Genomic DNA, 15,325 nt, shown 5'->3' with positions numbered 1-15,325 from the left:
CCAATCTGAGATATACATTTTTGTAGCGTATAGACCTGGATGGTTGGCAACAGTTGATGAGCATAAGAAAAGCAACATATTATGTCTCAACAGGCCCTTGAATGTAATGGTCTGACAAATAATAAATGATCGAGGTAGATGAAAAGAGAAGGGAGGGGTGCTAGTAGGTATAGAATCGACCCCGCTCGGTCTGTGGGTAACATCTAGGGTATGCCCAGATGTGGGTCCCTTGCTCACTTTGACACTGGATTCAAGCTAGCCTGGCTGAGGAGGGGTGTTACCCCGAAACCGGTCCCAGGATACTTGTTTCCGGTCCACTTAGGACCTGGCCTAGCAGTTCAGACTGGACTGTTCCCATGAGGCACGGGGTCAAGACTGATTTTGCCAATGGCTGGGTCCAAACTGGGGTGGCGAAGCGAGCTCAAGAAGCATGATTGATTCAACCCAGATCTGTGACTGGGGATGAGTGTCTGAAAAATGTCAGCACTCCGTCCATCATCTCTTCATGTTTGCTTTGTCTTTTCTCTACCAGCCTTCAAGCAATTGCAGAAAAACTAATTCCAACACCATTCCTGGACAGTGTCTCTCCTAGCAGCCAATTCAGTTCACAAAATTCCAACATAATTTCTTCCTTGTGCCTCGCACAGTGGTTCACAGTAATGGTGGTCTTCAAAACTCACAATCCTAGGAGGGGGAGGAAGACTGAAGGGCTTTAAGGGTGTGACAGGGGAGATGATGACAACGGGAGTGGGGGAGGGACCCAGGACCCAGCGGATAGGGAATAGAGGGTAGACAAGGGCGGGACTCATGGAAAGCCACTACAAGGAAGCCCAAGCATTCCCGACATTTCATTAAGTGTTTGATTCATCGGGTGTAAATAGTGGTACGCACAAGGGGAACGCCCCTAGATTCAGCGAATGTAACGCTACTTATTCATTGGTGACCGCAATGTGATTTCTTTGTTGCTTTCTTTTTGTTGTTTTCATAAAAAATAGAAAACTAAAACCTCTATTGATCAGCAACTTATCGCTATTACTGTGCCTTTCAATTTGCCTTGTAATTGTCACTTTTCGTCTAACCACTATAACCAGTTTGAGGCCTTAACCTGGTGCAATGTATCCATACGTACATGATTGCGGCCGGCCCTATGGGTTGTAGGCCAATGGCTGTGTAATATTGTAAGGTACAGTAAAGGTTTAAAAAAATAAACTCACAATCCTACTGAAAACTCACCCCTTATTTCCCAAAGTTATTCCTGATTTCTGCATAAATCAAAAACACTTTATCCAAAACTAAACCCCTCCAGCAGAGACGTCTCTTCAAACGTTAAGTATAGGAGTTTTGAGGAAATGTGGTCTAATTATATAGTGTGGTTGTGCGACCTCACTTAGTGATCTACTTACTTAGGACTAGTAGGTTCCAGTTGTCAAACGTTTAACTCAACCCTGGGTAGCTGTGGCTCTGAGCAACAAGGCTTACACAAAGGAACAATTGTAAAGCATTTAACACCTTAGCTGCGTCTAACGTTCAGCACCCGGTGCTGAACGTTTGAATAACGAGCGCTGGCCCGTCTGCCAACGGTCGTGCGTAGCACTGGGGAGGTAGCGCTCGCGACGACCGTTGGCCGACTGCAGCGCTTAAGGGGCTAAACAGCACTAACAAAAAATTGAAGAAGAAATCCAATACCAATTTATAAAAATAAACAGTATTTCTTTTGTACTTTTAGAAACCACAAGGAAAAAGATACACTTTAGGTGACCAACTTCAGCAGGAAGCCAGTCAGGGAGACTAGCAAGGTCCTCTGAATCTGTTACTTCCTTAGGTGAAGCCGTTCCAGGCAATTAATATCCCCTTTGCAATTGATTCCTATGGAAATAGTCCTGATTCAAAGGATGTGAACAGGAGCTCAGACAACATGCACTTGGAGTCTCTTGATTCGGCTTGGCTCTGGAGACAACTTCTACACGAGCAGGACACAGTAGGCGCAGTCACTCTCCTGTGCTAGCCACGAGGTTCAACAAGCGCCTTCCACACTGTTGCAGCCTCTTTTACACAGTGTGACAGGACAGTCCTACTATAGTCCTTATTCCAGTCCACATGAGATCGGAGTTGTGGATGGCATTTAAGTTCAGAAACTGCGCTCAGGTTAGATGTGGTCTGTAGCAAATGGGCAATTTGGTTTGCTCCCTCATGATGACCTCTTCCTGGGAAGTGTGCCATCTGGCTATCCCAAGGTTCAGCATTCTGCCCACTCCTAACATGGCAGAACCCCTGTCTTGGCGTCCAGGGCTCTCTAGCACAGACCAGAGGTGTGGCTACCAAGAGGTCCATACACTTCTCAAAAACCCATTTGACAACGGGTTTCCCCTCTTCTTCCCAGGTGTCACCTACTCTGCCTAGGCAGTGGGGCTGCCCCGCACCCGATTGTTCCCCATTTGCTCTTCAAAGATGGCGTCAGCTTTGAAGCTTGCCTTTTCGGCCTACACCTTGATGGGTTCCTGCAGGAAGGAGGTGACACCTCTCTCCAGTGCAGACCCCTATTGTCTCCTTCCCTGGGAGTAGTTAGCATGTCTCCCTAGGAGGGCAGAAAGCAGTTTCGTACTTTAGTTCCTTGTGTAACCGTGAAGAGCGCAGTAGATTGAAGGCAACACAGTGGTAACTTTGTTAAAGTTACACACTAACTTGTTACATTAATTTAAACTTGAGAATCAAGACTGCCTTAATGTAACAAGTTGTGTGACTCCTTGTATCGCATTGTACGGGATTTAGTACAGCTAAGAGGTCAGTCTTTCCACAGTAAAAACATGTTTGCATTTTTACTGCCAGAACACGTAAAGTACATGTTCTGCCTATGAAATATCCGTCACCCTGCCTTAGGGTTTGGTAGGCCTGCCATAGGGATGACTTTCACATGTTCAGGGAACATTTGACTTTGCCATTGGTTTAAATGGCAAAGTCAGGCTAGCAGTTCGAAACTACCATCGCAGACTTGAGACTTTTGTTGTTGTTGTTTTTTTAACCTTTGTCACACCCAGGGTAGCACAACCTATTTGACCAGAGCAGCCATCTCTGGTGTGACAGTCAAACTTGCATACCTTGGGTTCAATATACTTGGGATATCCAGGCAAGTTAGCCTATGCCAATTGGGTATAGCCAATGTAACATACATATTTTGGGGTCAAGGCACCAAGGTTTGGTTAGCAGGCTTCAGTACACTCCGAGTCGAAAAATCAGCAGCATCAGTCAAAAAAACTTGAGGATGACCATACAAAGAGAGGCGTTTCCTTACAGGAGTGTGGAATTCCCCCTAGAAAAGTCAGAGGGATTAGAAAAGTAGTAATTCTCAGAACATGCCTCCAAGCATCTAAGCAATTTGTGGAAAAATCTGTATAATTGTTGTCTATCTCTTAATCCAACAGATCTTTCCCCAAGAGAATTAAGGGCTCTTTTCACAAGGGAGAAGGCAACCATTGCAATCGTAATACAGAATGTCTATAATCAGACTTCAAAACAGATGGGCTTTTTTAAAATGTCTGTTTGGCTAAAATATCCTGATTCTCTATTGAGTGGATTCCTCTGCCTTTTCTTGGGGGTGGGAGACGGGGGGGTTATTATGAATCTATCTAGTGTTTAAAGAAACCATGACGGTGAGAGTAAATTTACATGCATTCCTAGTTTTTAAGTCCTAAACAAGTCTCCTTCCTCCCCGGTAAATGGGTTTTTTCAAATTGATGAAGACCCTGCTAATTGCTTTAAAAAAGACAGATAGACCAACTACTGGTGCAGGCCGATTGAGTTGCTGCCTAACATACACGTGTAGTACTACATTTGTAAGCTTGATGAGGCTCCTGCCTACCAATTCATATTTAATGTTATGGGCCATGATGATCATTGCTTTAATTGTGGAAATCTCTCCAAATCCTGGAGCGTGTGGGGTGGCAGTGCAGACTCTTCTGGTATTGAGGGACCGAACAGTATATTTACGGGTACAAAATTGACAGTTTTAAGATATGACTGGGTGGTTTGGGTCTCGAAATGAGGTAGTCAAGGGTTTTCTAATATTGCATAATTAGATTGTTTTGGAAGTTGGGTATTTTTGTTGATAATTTGAGCTTTGAAGCATGTCTCATTGCAACGTTCAAGAAGTGCCTCATCAATACTCCAGGCAGAGGACTGATTGAAGGTGAAAATTATTTCTTGCTGTTCTCTTCCAGTGCTGGGGGCGGAGTGCACATCGAGCCTCGATATCGCCAGTTTCCTCAGTTGACCAAGTCACAGGTTTGGAAGTCGGAGTTTCTGAGCGGATTCATGTGGTTCTGGATCCTGTGGCACTTCTGGCATGATTACGAAGCAGTGTTGGTAAGATATTGGATTTACTTTGTAAGGTGAAGCGGGCATCCTTTTCCATCAGTCATTGTCCTCCACTGCTTATGTATAGAGCCACCATTACCTGCGCAAAAGGGCGATTAGCTCCTTGCATGCTCGGGACGGCCCGCGGCCGTCATGGGCCACGGTGGGCGTGTGCAGAGGACAGCCGGGGGCCGTCCGAATCCCGCCCACTAGTCAAATCGTTCGCAGAGCACGCAAATTTGCGCCGCATGCAAGGGGTTAAGCATCAGTCACGTCATGCACATGTAACAGTCTATGGAGCCAGTCTTTTACTAAGATGAAAAGTGTAGTGTTGGTCTGTTTTTCACATTTGTGAACACATAGAATACCCCGCTGTTTGCTACTGGAGGCTGCACTGTCCGCTTTGCTCCATCAACCCCGGACTCTTCAAGCCCCGGATCCCTGCCAACTCCTCGCGGCTCCCACTCCGCGGGACCCGCTTCGCTGTTAAGGCAGGCAGACTGGGCAAGGACGTAACAAGCTACAGAAAGGGCGGAGCAGGGCTGCGAGCGCGCAGGGACTCGATGTTCCAGGAGTCCCTGCTGGCCGATCAAACACACCTGGCCCGCTCTCCCTGCTAGCCCCGCCCCCCTGAGCGCCGGGGGTTTGAAAGTCTCAACCCATTGCCTGTACTGTGGGACTTCCTGCTTTTCGTGCTGTTTGCTACTGGAGGCTGCACTGTCCGCTTTGCTCCATCAACTCCGGACTCTTCAAGCCCCGGATCCCTGCCAACTCCTCGCGGCTCCCGCTCCGTGGGACCCGCTTCGCTGTTAAGGCAGGCAGACTGGGCAAGGACATAACAAGCTACAGAAAGGGCGGAGCAGGGCTGCGAGCGCGCAGGGACTCGATGTTCCAGGAGTCCCTGCTGGCCGATCAAACACACCTGGCCCGCTCTCCCTGCTAGCCCCACCCCCCTGAGCGCCGGGGGATTGAAAGGCTCAACCCTAATCATCCCACTACCTATTTAGGTGGATCACGACCCCACTGCGCGGGAGCGCGCTGGAGCGCGCCCGGGAAAAGGGGCCGAAGGAGGCCGGGCTGGGCCCACTCTCTTTCATCTGAATCTTCTTGACTCCGGCTGAACCAAGGAATAGATAACGGACATGCCCTCACCGGCACCATGTGAAACCCCATCAAGGGCGGGGGGAAGCAACACAGGGACTCTGGACAATTATTTCAAATCCGCCAAAGGAGATGGGGGAAAAGAAAGCTCCTTAGAGAGGCGCAGGGCAGAGCGCCGTCGCTCAATTGAAACTATGAAAAGCAGACCCCTTAGTGAGATAATCCCCTATCCCATTTCCCAAGAGGAAGGCACCCCCACTGATAGCCAAAATCAACCAACCCAAGAGGACTTTCCCCTACTATTACGGGAAACCCTTACTACCCCTGGTACACTGTCCGAAAAGAACATAGAGATCATCCCATCCTTAACATCCAGTTGACTTGGTCACCCAAACCCCCCCGCTAAACAAAAGCAAGAAAAGCAAGCCAAAGCAAAGTGTTGTGGTGGATCTGCATGGGCCCCCACCCAGCAAACGCAGAAGGAAGACAAGGGGGGGGCAGGGGAAAACCAAAATATCCCACCTAGATTTTGGTAAAAAACATAAAACCGTACTCCCCCCTGTCAGGGATAGGGATAATGTGCACACCGCTACCTCTCCTAAGGATCCAAGTGCTATCACTGCTGTTACCAACAGTGACCCAGTGGTTAATCCGTCCAATATAGCCCCCTCTCTCACATCTCTAGGGAGTATAGAATTCTTACTTCGCTCCCTCTTGCAGCCCATCAGTGAAAGTATGAAAAAAGTCGAGATTAGGCTTACCATTCTAGAGGCAACTCTTACTACCCTGAACACCTTAGTTAGTAAGCAATCAAAAAATATGGGGCCCAACCCTCCCACAGGTACCGTACCTAACAAATATAACCCCCCCAACATAGGAGTCTCACAGGGTGCCAACAAAGGACCCTCCCAGGGCGCCCCCACTGTCCTTCCTTTGCAGCTATTTCAGTTCCGGCTATTTCAGTTCCGGCCCCACGAAACACTCTAACCAATATGCCCCCACAGTTAATAGACCCTGTCCCCCACAGTCTACAGACAGGGATCAACTCTGGGCTCCCCCAAGCTGTTAGTACTTCCTCTCCCTCTCCGGCCTGGCCTGCTCAAAGACCACGGAGACCAGATCTGCCCCCAGAAGCCAACAGGTTAATGGTGGTTTTAGCGGGTGCCCCCCCCCCCCCCCCCTCTACAAAGAGGAGAAAACTAAGATTTCCAATCCCTGAAGAAGAAAGTCATTAAATGGCTGAATTGGAATCGACCCCTACCACCACAGTTTAATAATGAAATCATTATGGTCAGAAGGGTGCATTGGCTGGGGAAGACGAGGAAAACAAGAATAGGGGATTGTATAATGGTAACTTTCAAGGACCCGGGTACTGTTTTACATATTTGTGCATGGGTGAACCGATCATTGGATTCCACCATACAGACCCTGCCAGTCTCCTTTTTCTTTCCACCTATCCGCAAGCATTATAACCCCCTGCATGGAGATTGGACAAGGGTGGAACGGAGACACAGACACAAAGAATATGTCCAACGCCCAAATTTCCAGCTACCTGATACACCCTATTTTCATTACAACCGCTTTAACTGCTTGAACGGTCTAGACGGGGTTGACTGACTGCCCACCAACAACCCTGTGACCCTGTACAATGACTCCTGCAGTCCCCCTGAGCCACCTGGCCTCATTGTTGGCAATGTTCCTGATGCACCGACTGGTTCAACTTCTGAAACTGTCTCCGCCCACTCTTCTGGCACGGCAATTGACACCTCTGAATACCTGAGATTAATCTGGTGGAATGTTGCCGGACTAGCTAATAAACTGGCCGATCAAGACTAGGAAAACTACATCGAGACTGGAGACGTTTGTATGTTTCAGGAAACCTGGGCAAGAGAAGACTATGGGCACCAAGGTTACCAGTCATTCTTTATCCCAGCCAGGTGGGAGGGCAAAGGTCGCCCATCAGGCGGGCTCACAACCTGGGTTGCATCTCACCTAGGCTGCGAGGCAACATGGTTACCGGCCACTTCCAACGACATCCTTGTGGTTTTACTATCCTGGCCAAACCAAGCAAAACTTGTCTTAATCAACATCTATTCCAGGCCAGTTGGAATTGCCAAGGAATCACCTACCATAGATGAACTCACGAACTATCTATCTGAACTACCAAGTGACTTACCCTATGTGGTGGGAGGGGATTTAAATTCCCACTTTGAGCCACTGCCAGGTCTTCTAGAGGGGTTCCCAATGGAGGAAGAGGCTAGATGGTCAGTGCCCCCGGTAGAAGCTCCCCCCCCCCCCCGAAGGCATGGACTCCCCTTGCATTACAGATCACAGCCCTTACCCTAAAGTTTGGAATTAGAGCCTGTAATGGGCGAATGAGATCTGACATACCCAGCAGAACCACCTATAATGGAGTGGGAAGAGAGTCTCGCTTGGATTATGTCTTGGTCCAAATAGCGAATTGGCCAACTATCCGGGACTTTAGGGTAATGGAAAGGTTAGATAGTGACCATAATGCACTTGAGCTTGATCTCATTCACCCTGGCCTTCAGACTCCTACAGGTCAAGTCAAGTCAAGTCAATAAATTTATATAGCGCGCTACATACCCAGAGGGTCTCAAGGCGCTTGAAGAAGGGTGGGGAATTACTTATCAAATATCCACGTTTTAAGTTGCTTTCTGAATGCTAGGTGGTTCTGAGTAAGGCGAAGGTGAGTGGGAAGTGAGTTCCAGGTTTTAGCTGCCAGGTAGGAGAAGGATCTACCTCCCATGGTGGTTTTGTTGATGCGAGGTACAGTGGCAAGGGCTTGGTTGGAGGATCGTAGCTGGCGGGAGGGGGTGTAGAAGGACAGTCGTGTGTTGAGGCATTCGGGTCCGATTTCGTAGAGTGCTTTGTGTGCGTGGGTTAGGAGCCGGAAAGTAATCCTCTTATTGACGGGGAGCCAGTGGAGGTTTTTCAGGTGACCAGAGATGTGTTCTTTACGCGGGATGTCTAATATGAGCCTGGCTGAAGCGTTCTGGATGCGTTGGAGTTTTTTCTGGAGTTTTGCGGTGGTACCGGCGTAGAGGGTGTTTCCGTAGTCCAGTCGGCTCGTGACCAGAGCGTGGGTGACCGTTTTTCTAGTTTCGGTGGGGATCCAACGAAATGTTTTTTTGAGCATGCGAAGAATGTTAAAGCAAGATGAAGAAACGGCGTTGACTTGTCTGTTCATCGAGAGTGAGGAATCCAGGATGACGCCCAAGTTCCGTGCGTGGTCCGTCGGGATGGGTGCTTTTCCAAGGGCCTCTGGCCACCAAGAGTCATCCCAGGCGGAGGGGGAGGTGCCTAGGATGAAGACTTCTGTTTTGTCTGAGTTCAGTTTCAGACGGCTGTGCTTCATCCAGTCGGCTACTTCTTTCATTCCTTAATGCAGGTTGGTTTTGGCAGTGTTAGGGTCTCTGGTGAGAGATAGGATCAGTTGAGTGTCATCGGCGTAGGAGATGATGTTGAGGTTGTGTTGGCGTGCGATGACCGCGAGGGGGCTCATGTATACGTTGAAGAGGGTGGGGCTGAGTGAAGATTCTTGTGGTACGCCGCAGATGACTTCAGTGGCCTCTGACTTGAATGGTGGAAGGCGGACTCTCTGGGTTCTTCCGGTGAGGAACGAGGTGATCCATTCCAGTGCTTTTCCTTGGATTCCGACGTTTCTGAGGCGTTGTAAAAGGGTGCTATGACAGACCGTGTCGAAGGCTGCGGAGAGGTCGAGGAGGATAAGGGCGACTGTGTCTCCATTGTCCAGTAGAGTTCGAATGTCGTCTGTTGCTGCGATGAGGGCGGTTTCAGTGCTGTGCTTGGCTTGGAAGCTGGATTGCGAGGAGTCGAGGGATTTGTTGGTTTCGAGGAATGCGGCGAGCTGGTTGTTGACCGCTTTCTCAATGACTTTGGCCGGGAATGGAAGGAGTGAGATAGGGCGGTAGTTTTTGAGTTTGGTGGGGTCAGCTGTGGGTTTCTTCAGGAGGGCGCTGAGTTCGGCATGTTTCCAGCTTTCCGGGAAGGTTGCGGAGTTGAGGGAGCAGTTGATGACGTCTCGGAGGTGCGGTGCTATAATGGAGTCTGCTTTGTTAAAGATGTGGTGAGGGCATGGGTCTGTGGGGGATCCTGAGTGGATAGAGTTCATCAGACGGATGGTGTCCTCAGTGGAGATTGGCTTCCAGTCATTGAGGATGTTCAAGGGGGGTGGGGGTCCTGCAGGGGGTTGGGTGGGTTGGTCTTCGGGTCGGTTGTCGAAGCTGTTGTGGATGTCTGCAATTTTGTTGTGGAAGAATGAGGCTAGGGAGTCGCAGAGGGCTTGAGAGGGGGTGATGTCGTTGGAGTTGGCTGAGGGGTTGGTAAATTCCTTGACGATGTTGAATAATTCCTTGCTGTTGTGGGCGTTGTTATCTAGTCGGTCCTTGAAAGCGGCTTTCTTGGCATTCCGGATCAGTTGGTGGTGTATGCGGGTGGCGTTTTTGAAGGCGTCCTTGGTGCTGGTGGTTGGGTCTTTTTTCCAGGCCTTCTCAAGGGAGCGACAGAGTTTCTTGGATTTCTTAAGATCATCGTTGAACCAGGAGGCCTTCTTGCTGCCTAGTTTGATTTGTCGTTTTTTCAGTGGTGCTATGATGTCGGCGCTGTTGAATAACCATTGGGTGAGGTTGGTGGCTGCTTGGTCGGGGTTTGAGGAGTGGGCTGGGGGGTTTAGAAGAAGCGATGAGGAGATCTGGTCGATGGTGGTTTTGTTCCAGTTTCTTTGCAGAGTGGGTTGGGGGTGGTTGTTGGATGTGGGCTTGTTGTAGGTAAAGTGAACGCAGCTGTGGTCAGTCCAAAGGAGAGCTGTGGTGTGGCTGAAGGAGACATGTTTGCTGGAGGTGAAGATAGGGTCGAGTGTGTGACCTGCGATGTGGGTGGGGGTAGTGACAAGTTGTTTAAGTCCGAGGTTGGCGAGGTTGTCCAAAAGGGTGGTGGTGTTGCGGTCGTTGTTCTTTTCAAGGTGAAAGTTGAGGTCTCCCAAAAGGATGTAATCCTCGGAGGGGAGCGCGTGTGGAGTGATGAAGTCCGTGATGTCTTCACTAAATTGTGCGCGGGGTCCTGGTGGCCTGTAAAGGAGGGTGCCTCTGAGTGTGGTCTTGGGGTCGATGTGGATCTGGAAGTGAAGGTGTTCAGTGTTTGCGAGATTGACGTCTGAGCTGGTTGAGATGCGGATGGATTTCTTATGGACGATAGCGATGCCTCCTCCTGTGTGGCCGGTACGGTCCTTGCGAATGATCTTATAGCCTTCCGGGATGGCAATGGTGATGTCTGGGGCAGAAGAGGCGTTCATCCATGTTTCTGTTAGGAAGGCGACGTCCGGAGAGATGGTGTCTAGTAGATTCCAGAGGTCGATGGCGTGCCTGTGGACTGAGCGGGTGTTGAGCAGGATGCATTGTAGGTAGTTGGGGTCGGATATCTGTTGTGTGTTCGTAGATGAGGAGTTGTTCTTGGTGCCGTCGAACTTGCAGGAGTTGCAGGAGAAGGGTCCATGGGTGTGTCCAGGAGCGGCTTGGACGCAGTTGGGGGAACGGCCGGGGTTAAGGGCTAGGAGGGTGGTGGCATCGTAAGTAATGCGGGAGGGGTGGGCATTACGAGGACCAGGGGGTCTGGCGCTGGGCGCGGTCCAGGCGCGGACGGGCGTAGACGAGCTTACCTTTGGCGCGGCCGTAGCGCGTGGACGCTGCGCGTGGGACCATCTGTCCATAAATGGAGAGTGGAGGGGGCGGAGGGTGGGAGGGGCAGCAGGGAGGCGGTAGCGGGGAAGAGGGACGGGTCGGGGGATATCCACAACAAAATGGAGGGTCAAAGGTGAAAGCGAGGCAGGGGCAGCGCCGAGTGAGCAGTCCAATTAAATAAATAAATATATGCGCACAGACACAGCGATGCAGACAGTACAGACAATGAGCAAGGCAGCCAGAGCAAGGTCGCGCTAGTATGTCCGTCGGGTAGTGCGGCGCTATGCGTGTACAGCGCTAGAATGCGAACTGCAGTGAAAACGATACCAGAGATGCGTGTGAATCACCGAGCGATGTAGCTGCAGGTGAGCAGGAGCGCGAGGGAGCGACCGTTCTGAACAACAGGAGAAGAATCAGGTGGGAACACCTGGTCACAAGTAAGGAGAAACTTCCGAGGCTTTATGACGGGATAATCCCCATCTTGGAAACTGTGGGAGATTTAGATACCGGGGTGGACAATAAAGACTCTCAGACCAAATTATATCAGGCACATGAGGACCTCATAAAGGTTGTGGCCCCTAACCTCTTTAGTAACGCACGGAATTCAAGTAGGGAGCGGCCATGCAAATCCTCATGGTACAACACAGCCTGCAGAAGGGCAAAAGGGGAACTCCTTAGATCTATCAAGGAGGGTCTAGGGGGGATAAGCTAAGAGAAAGTAGACTGGCCTATAAAAAACTCGTTGCTCACGCTAAAGCTGAATGGGAGGAAAATCAATGGGAAGAGCTTACTAAGGCCCTAGCGATAAAAGACCATCGATTGTTTTGGAGGATAGTGAGCGGGGGGTCGGAAAATCTCCATTCGGCAATCGAGCCAAACATCGCACCAGGGGTGTGGCAGGCACATTTTCAGTCTCTCTACAGCTCTGAGCCGGGAGAATCTATCACTGAGACTGGGGTTGGTTGGCCAGACTATGAGGGGGATCCAATAACTCTGGGCGAGGTCACTGCTGCAATAGCAGGTCTCACCTCGGGAAAGGCGCCAGGATTGGATGGCCTACCCGGGGACCTGTTCAAACAGGAGCCCATTGTTTGGGCCCCCTATCTTGCCGCTCTGTTCAACGGAGTTCTCAGCGGCATGGAAATCCCTAGTACTTGGCTGGGGGCGGAGGTGGTGCCCATATTCAAAAAGGGCTCACCTCTCCTCCCAGCCAACTACAGACCCATCAGTTTAATTGATGTGGCACAGAAACTGTTTGGCAGGGTACTGTTGAACCGGCTCCAGGACTGGGCAGAAGAGGTGGGTGTCCTTAGCCCCTCCAGGCGGGATTTAGAAAGGGAGTTTCTACAGTGGACCAGGTTTTTCGATTGAACATCATCTATTGGAGGGCAGCAATATTCGAGGGCGGCAGTCTTTACACAATTTTTGTGGATTTACGGGCCGCCTTCGACCTGGTGCCCAGAGGGAAACTCTGGAGCGTTCTAGCAGAGATGGGCGTCCCCCGGACATCCTGTTAATCTTACAGAGATTACACCATAACAACTATGCTCGAGTGAGGTGCGGGAGGTCCGGGGTACTTACGGATAGATTCCCCGTTGATCGAGGGGTAAGATGCCTCTTCGTCAACGGGGTAATCGCCCACCTAAATGCCATCGACTACACCGACGCCCCCAAGCTGAACGGCAGCAGGGTGCCTGCAATTATGTTTGCAGATGACACCCTGCTGCTGTCTAAAACCCCAATGGGGATACAGAGGATCCTTGATTCATTTGTGGCCTTCTGCACTGACAGGGGGTTAGAAATTAATGCGGCTAAAACTAAGTTTATCGTTTTGAACCTAAGCCAAAAATTGCAGCCGAACCCGCTATTGGGAGCTGCACGGCTCGAGAGAGTTTCCACCTTTGAATACCTCGGTGTGACTCTCAATGAAACTATGTCTTGGGGATCACACCAGAGCAGGGCGAACCTTAAATTGGTACAAACTACAGGGGGCATCGCTCGGATGATGAATGGCTCCTCATACCGTCCGCTGGGGTCGCTTATCCAGATCTACAAGGTACAGGCCAGGGGCGCAACTGTGTATGGGGCGGAACTGTGGGGACATACATCCTATCGTAGTCTGTCCTCAACGGAGAATAATTTCATCAGACAGATAGTCGCACTTCCGTCCAGCACCCCGCTCCTCCCCCTGAGGCTAGATCTGGGTCTGCGACCAATAGCCGACGAACTAGGTTTGAGACCCATAGCTTTCTGGCGAAGGCTGTGGAGTAGCGATGATCTTTCCGCCTATAGGGCGGAACTGATGGAGCTATTGACCCACCCGAAAGCGCTTCGGATCCCCTGGATAAAATACATCCAAAATACCTGTATGACAATGGGGTTCTCTGACCTATGGACAGATCCTGCTAATGCCGCACCAAACATTTCTAAGAGATCCCTGGCCAATGCATATCACGAACAAAAATTAGCTAGGGCCCTAGATAGCCAGGGTGAAGGGTCACTATCCTCTGTATTCGCACAAAGTAAGGACTTGTACAGGTTTGAGGGGGTTTTAGATGCCATCTCCCCTGTGCTGGCCAGGAAGCTGTTTCTCCAATGGAGATATGGCACACTGCCCCTTCGATCTTTTACCAGTTCCTGGTCATCACCCCCCACCACTAAGCAGTGTCCGGCCTGTGATGCCGCAGAGGAAACTGATTTACACGTGGTCCTCTTTTGCCCAGTTTACAAGGTTGCGAGGAAATATTGGCTCCTTCCACTGATTAGAAACTTGGGTTGCAGGGAGTATGCCCCAATGTATAGAATTTTAAAAACTGATGTTACAGGCCCAACTGTGTTTGCACTAGCAAAATTTCTTACTAATGTCTGGCACACTCGCACCCGTATTTTGAAGATGCAGGCTCCCTCTTAATTTTAAGATTCATAGTTCTTAAGGCATTTTAGCAATATGTAATCCCAAGGTTTTATACTGTTTAAGTGTGTATTGATTGATTATACATGTTGATTTTACTGTGATTGTATATGTTTTACTGTTTATCTTTTATGGCCAATGGCCGAAATAAAGATTGGAATAAGAATACCCCTTAGCACCAAGGATAACTAAATCAAATCCAAGCAGTTGTAAATGTGTACTCCTAAATAACTGAAACATTAATGGCCAGCCTGCTGTAATTGGCACATTCGACTACCAAATGCTCGGAAAATGTGGGAGAATGAATCCCACTTTTCAATGGTAATCTCTCAACCCTCAGCCACGCACCAGTTCTGGAACATCTGTCTCCTTAATGTCAGGTGATGGAGGACTAAGGTATCTCCTTTGTGCCAGTCTGATATTCTTTGGTATCCAATTTCTCTGTCTATAGCAGAGGCGTAATGCATTACTTTCACTAGTCTCCCTGTGAGATTGCAAGAAACTCAATAATCAACTGGCCAAGTTGTTTATATAGTACATATAATTGTATTCTCTCGTCTGTCTCAAGTGAGTAGTGTGATAAGGAAGTATACAAAAAGTGATAGATGGAATGCTTGAATTAATTGCAACCATTGGTAACTACTCAGGGTCGCTTTCCAGTCCATTGTAGTTTTGCTCACCTTGCCACCTCCGTTTGGACCCAGCTATATGCAAATTTGTCCTGATCCTGCTCCAACAGTTTCGCCCTTTTTATGGACTCATCAGCTGGGTATAGTTTGGTTCTAGTGACATAGTGTGCCTTGGATGCCCTAGGCTCACCAGGTACGCCAAGGTGCAGGTCTGGGCCTCGCTGTGCCACTAAAACCAAGCTATACCTGGCTGAAAATCCCTAACAAGGGCAAAACGGATCCTAGCTTGCTTGTATTTTGGTGGGGGGCTGGGAGCATGGCAGTTCGGCTGGACTGTGCCCATGAAGAGCAGGATCACAACTGATTTGCATATGGCAGGGTCCAAACTGAGGAGGCATGGTGGGCAAAAAAAGGATGGATTGGGATGCAGACCGCACGATTGCCAGTGGCTGAGATTAATTTGAGCATTCCATCCATCACCTTGTTGTTTTTGCACAGTGGGATAATAAGCACCATCAACTGATTTACAACTGCTCCTCGACATGGGAATTGTAATGTATGACTGAATGAACCCAGTACAAATCATAGCCTCTCTTTTGATGATCGCTAAGAGC

The 15,325-nt window shown here is 49.5% G+C and overlaps 1 protein-coding gene across 1 annotated transcript in view; it reads left to right on the top strand.

The window, feature by feature from the left end:
* Positions 1-15,325, top strand: part of NDUFB2 (NADH:ubiquinone oxidoreductase subunit B2) — a 42,107-nt gene that overhangs the window by 15,127 nt on the left and 11,655 nt on the right. Inside the window, exon 2 of the mRNA XM_086953632.1 lies at positions 4,215-4,359. Coding sequence (XP_086809758.1) covers positions 4,215-4,359 — 145 coding nt within the window. The remainder of the gene's footprint in view (positions 1-4,214; positions 4,360-15,325) is intronic.

This window comes from Lissotriton vulgaris, chromosome 1_2, assembly GCF_964263255.1.
Source record: "Lissotriton vulgaris chromosome 1_2, aLisVul1.2, whole genome shotgun sequence".
NCBI classification, from domain to species: domain Eukaryota; kingdom Metazoa; phylum Chordata; class Amphibia; order Caudata; family Salamandridae; genus Lissotriton; species Lissotriton vulgaris.
Note: the sequence above shows the minus strand (reverse complement) of the source record. Positions and strands in the feature narration are given on the sequence as shown.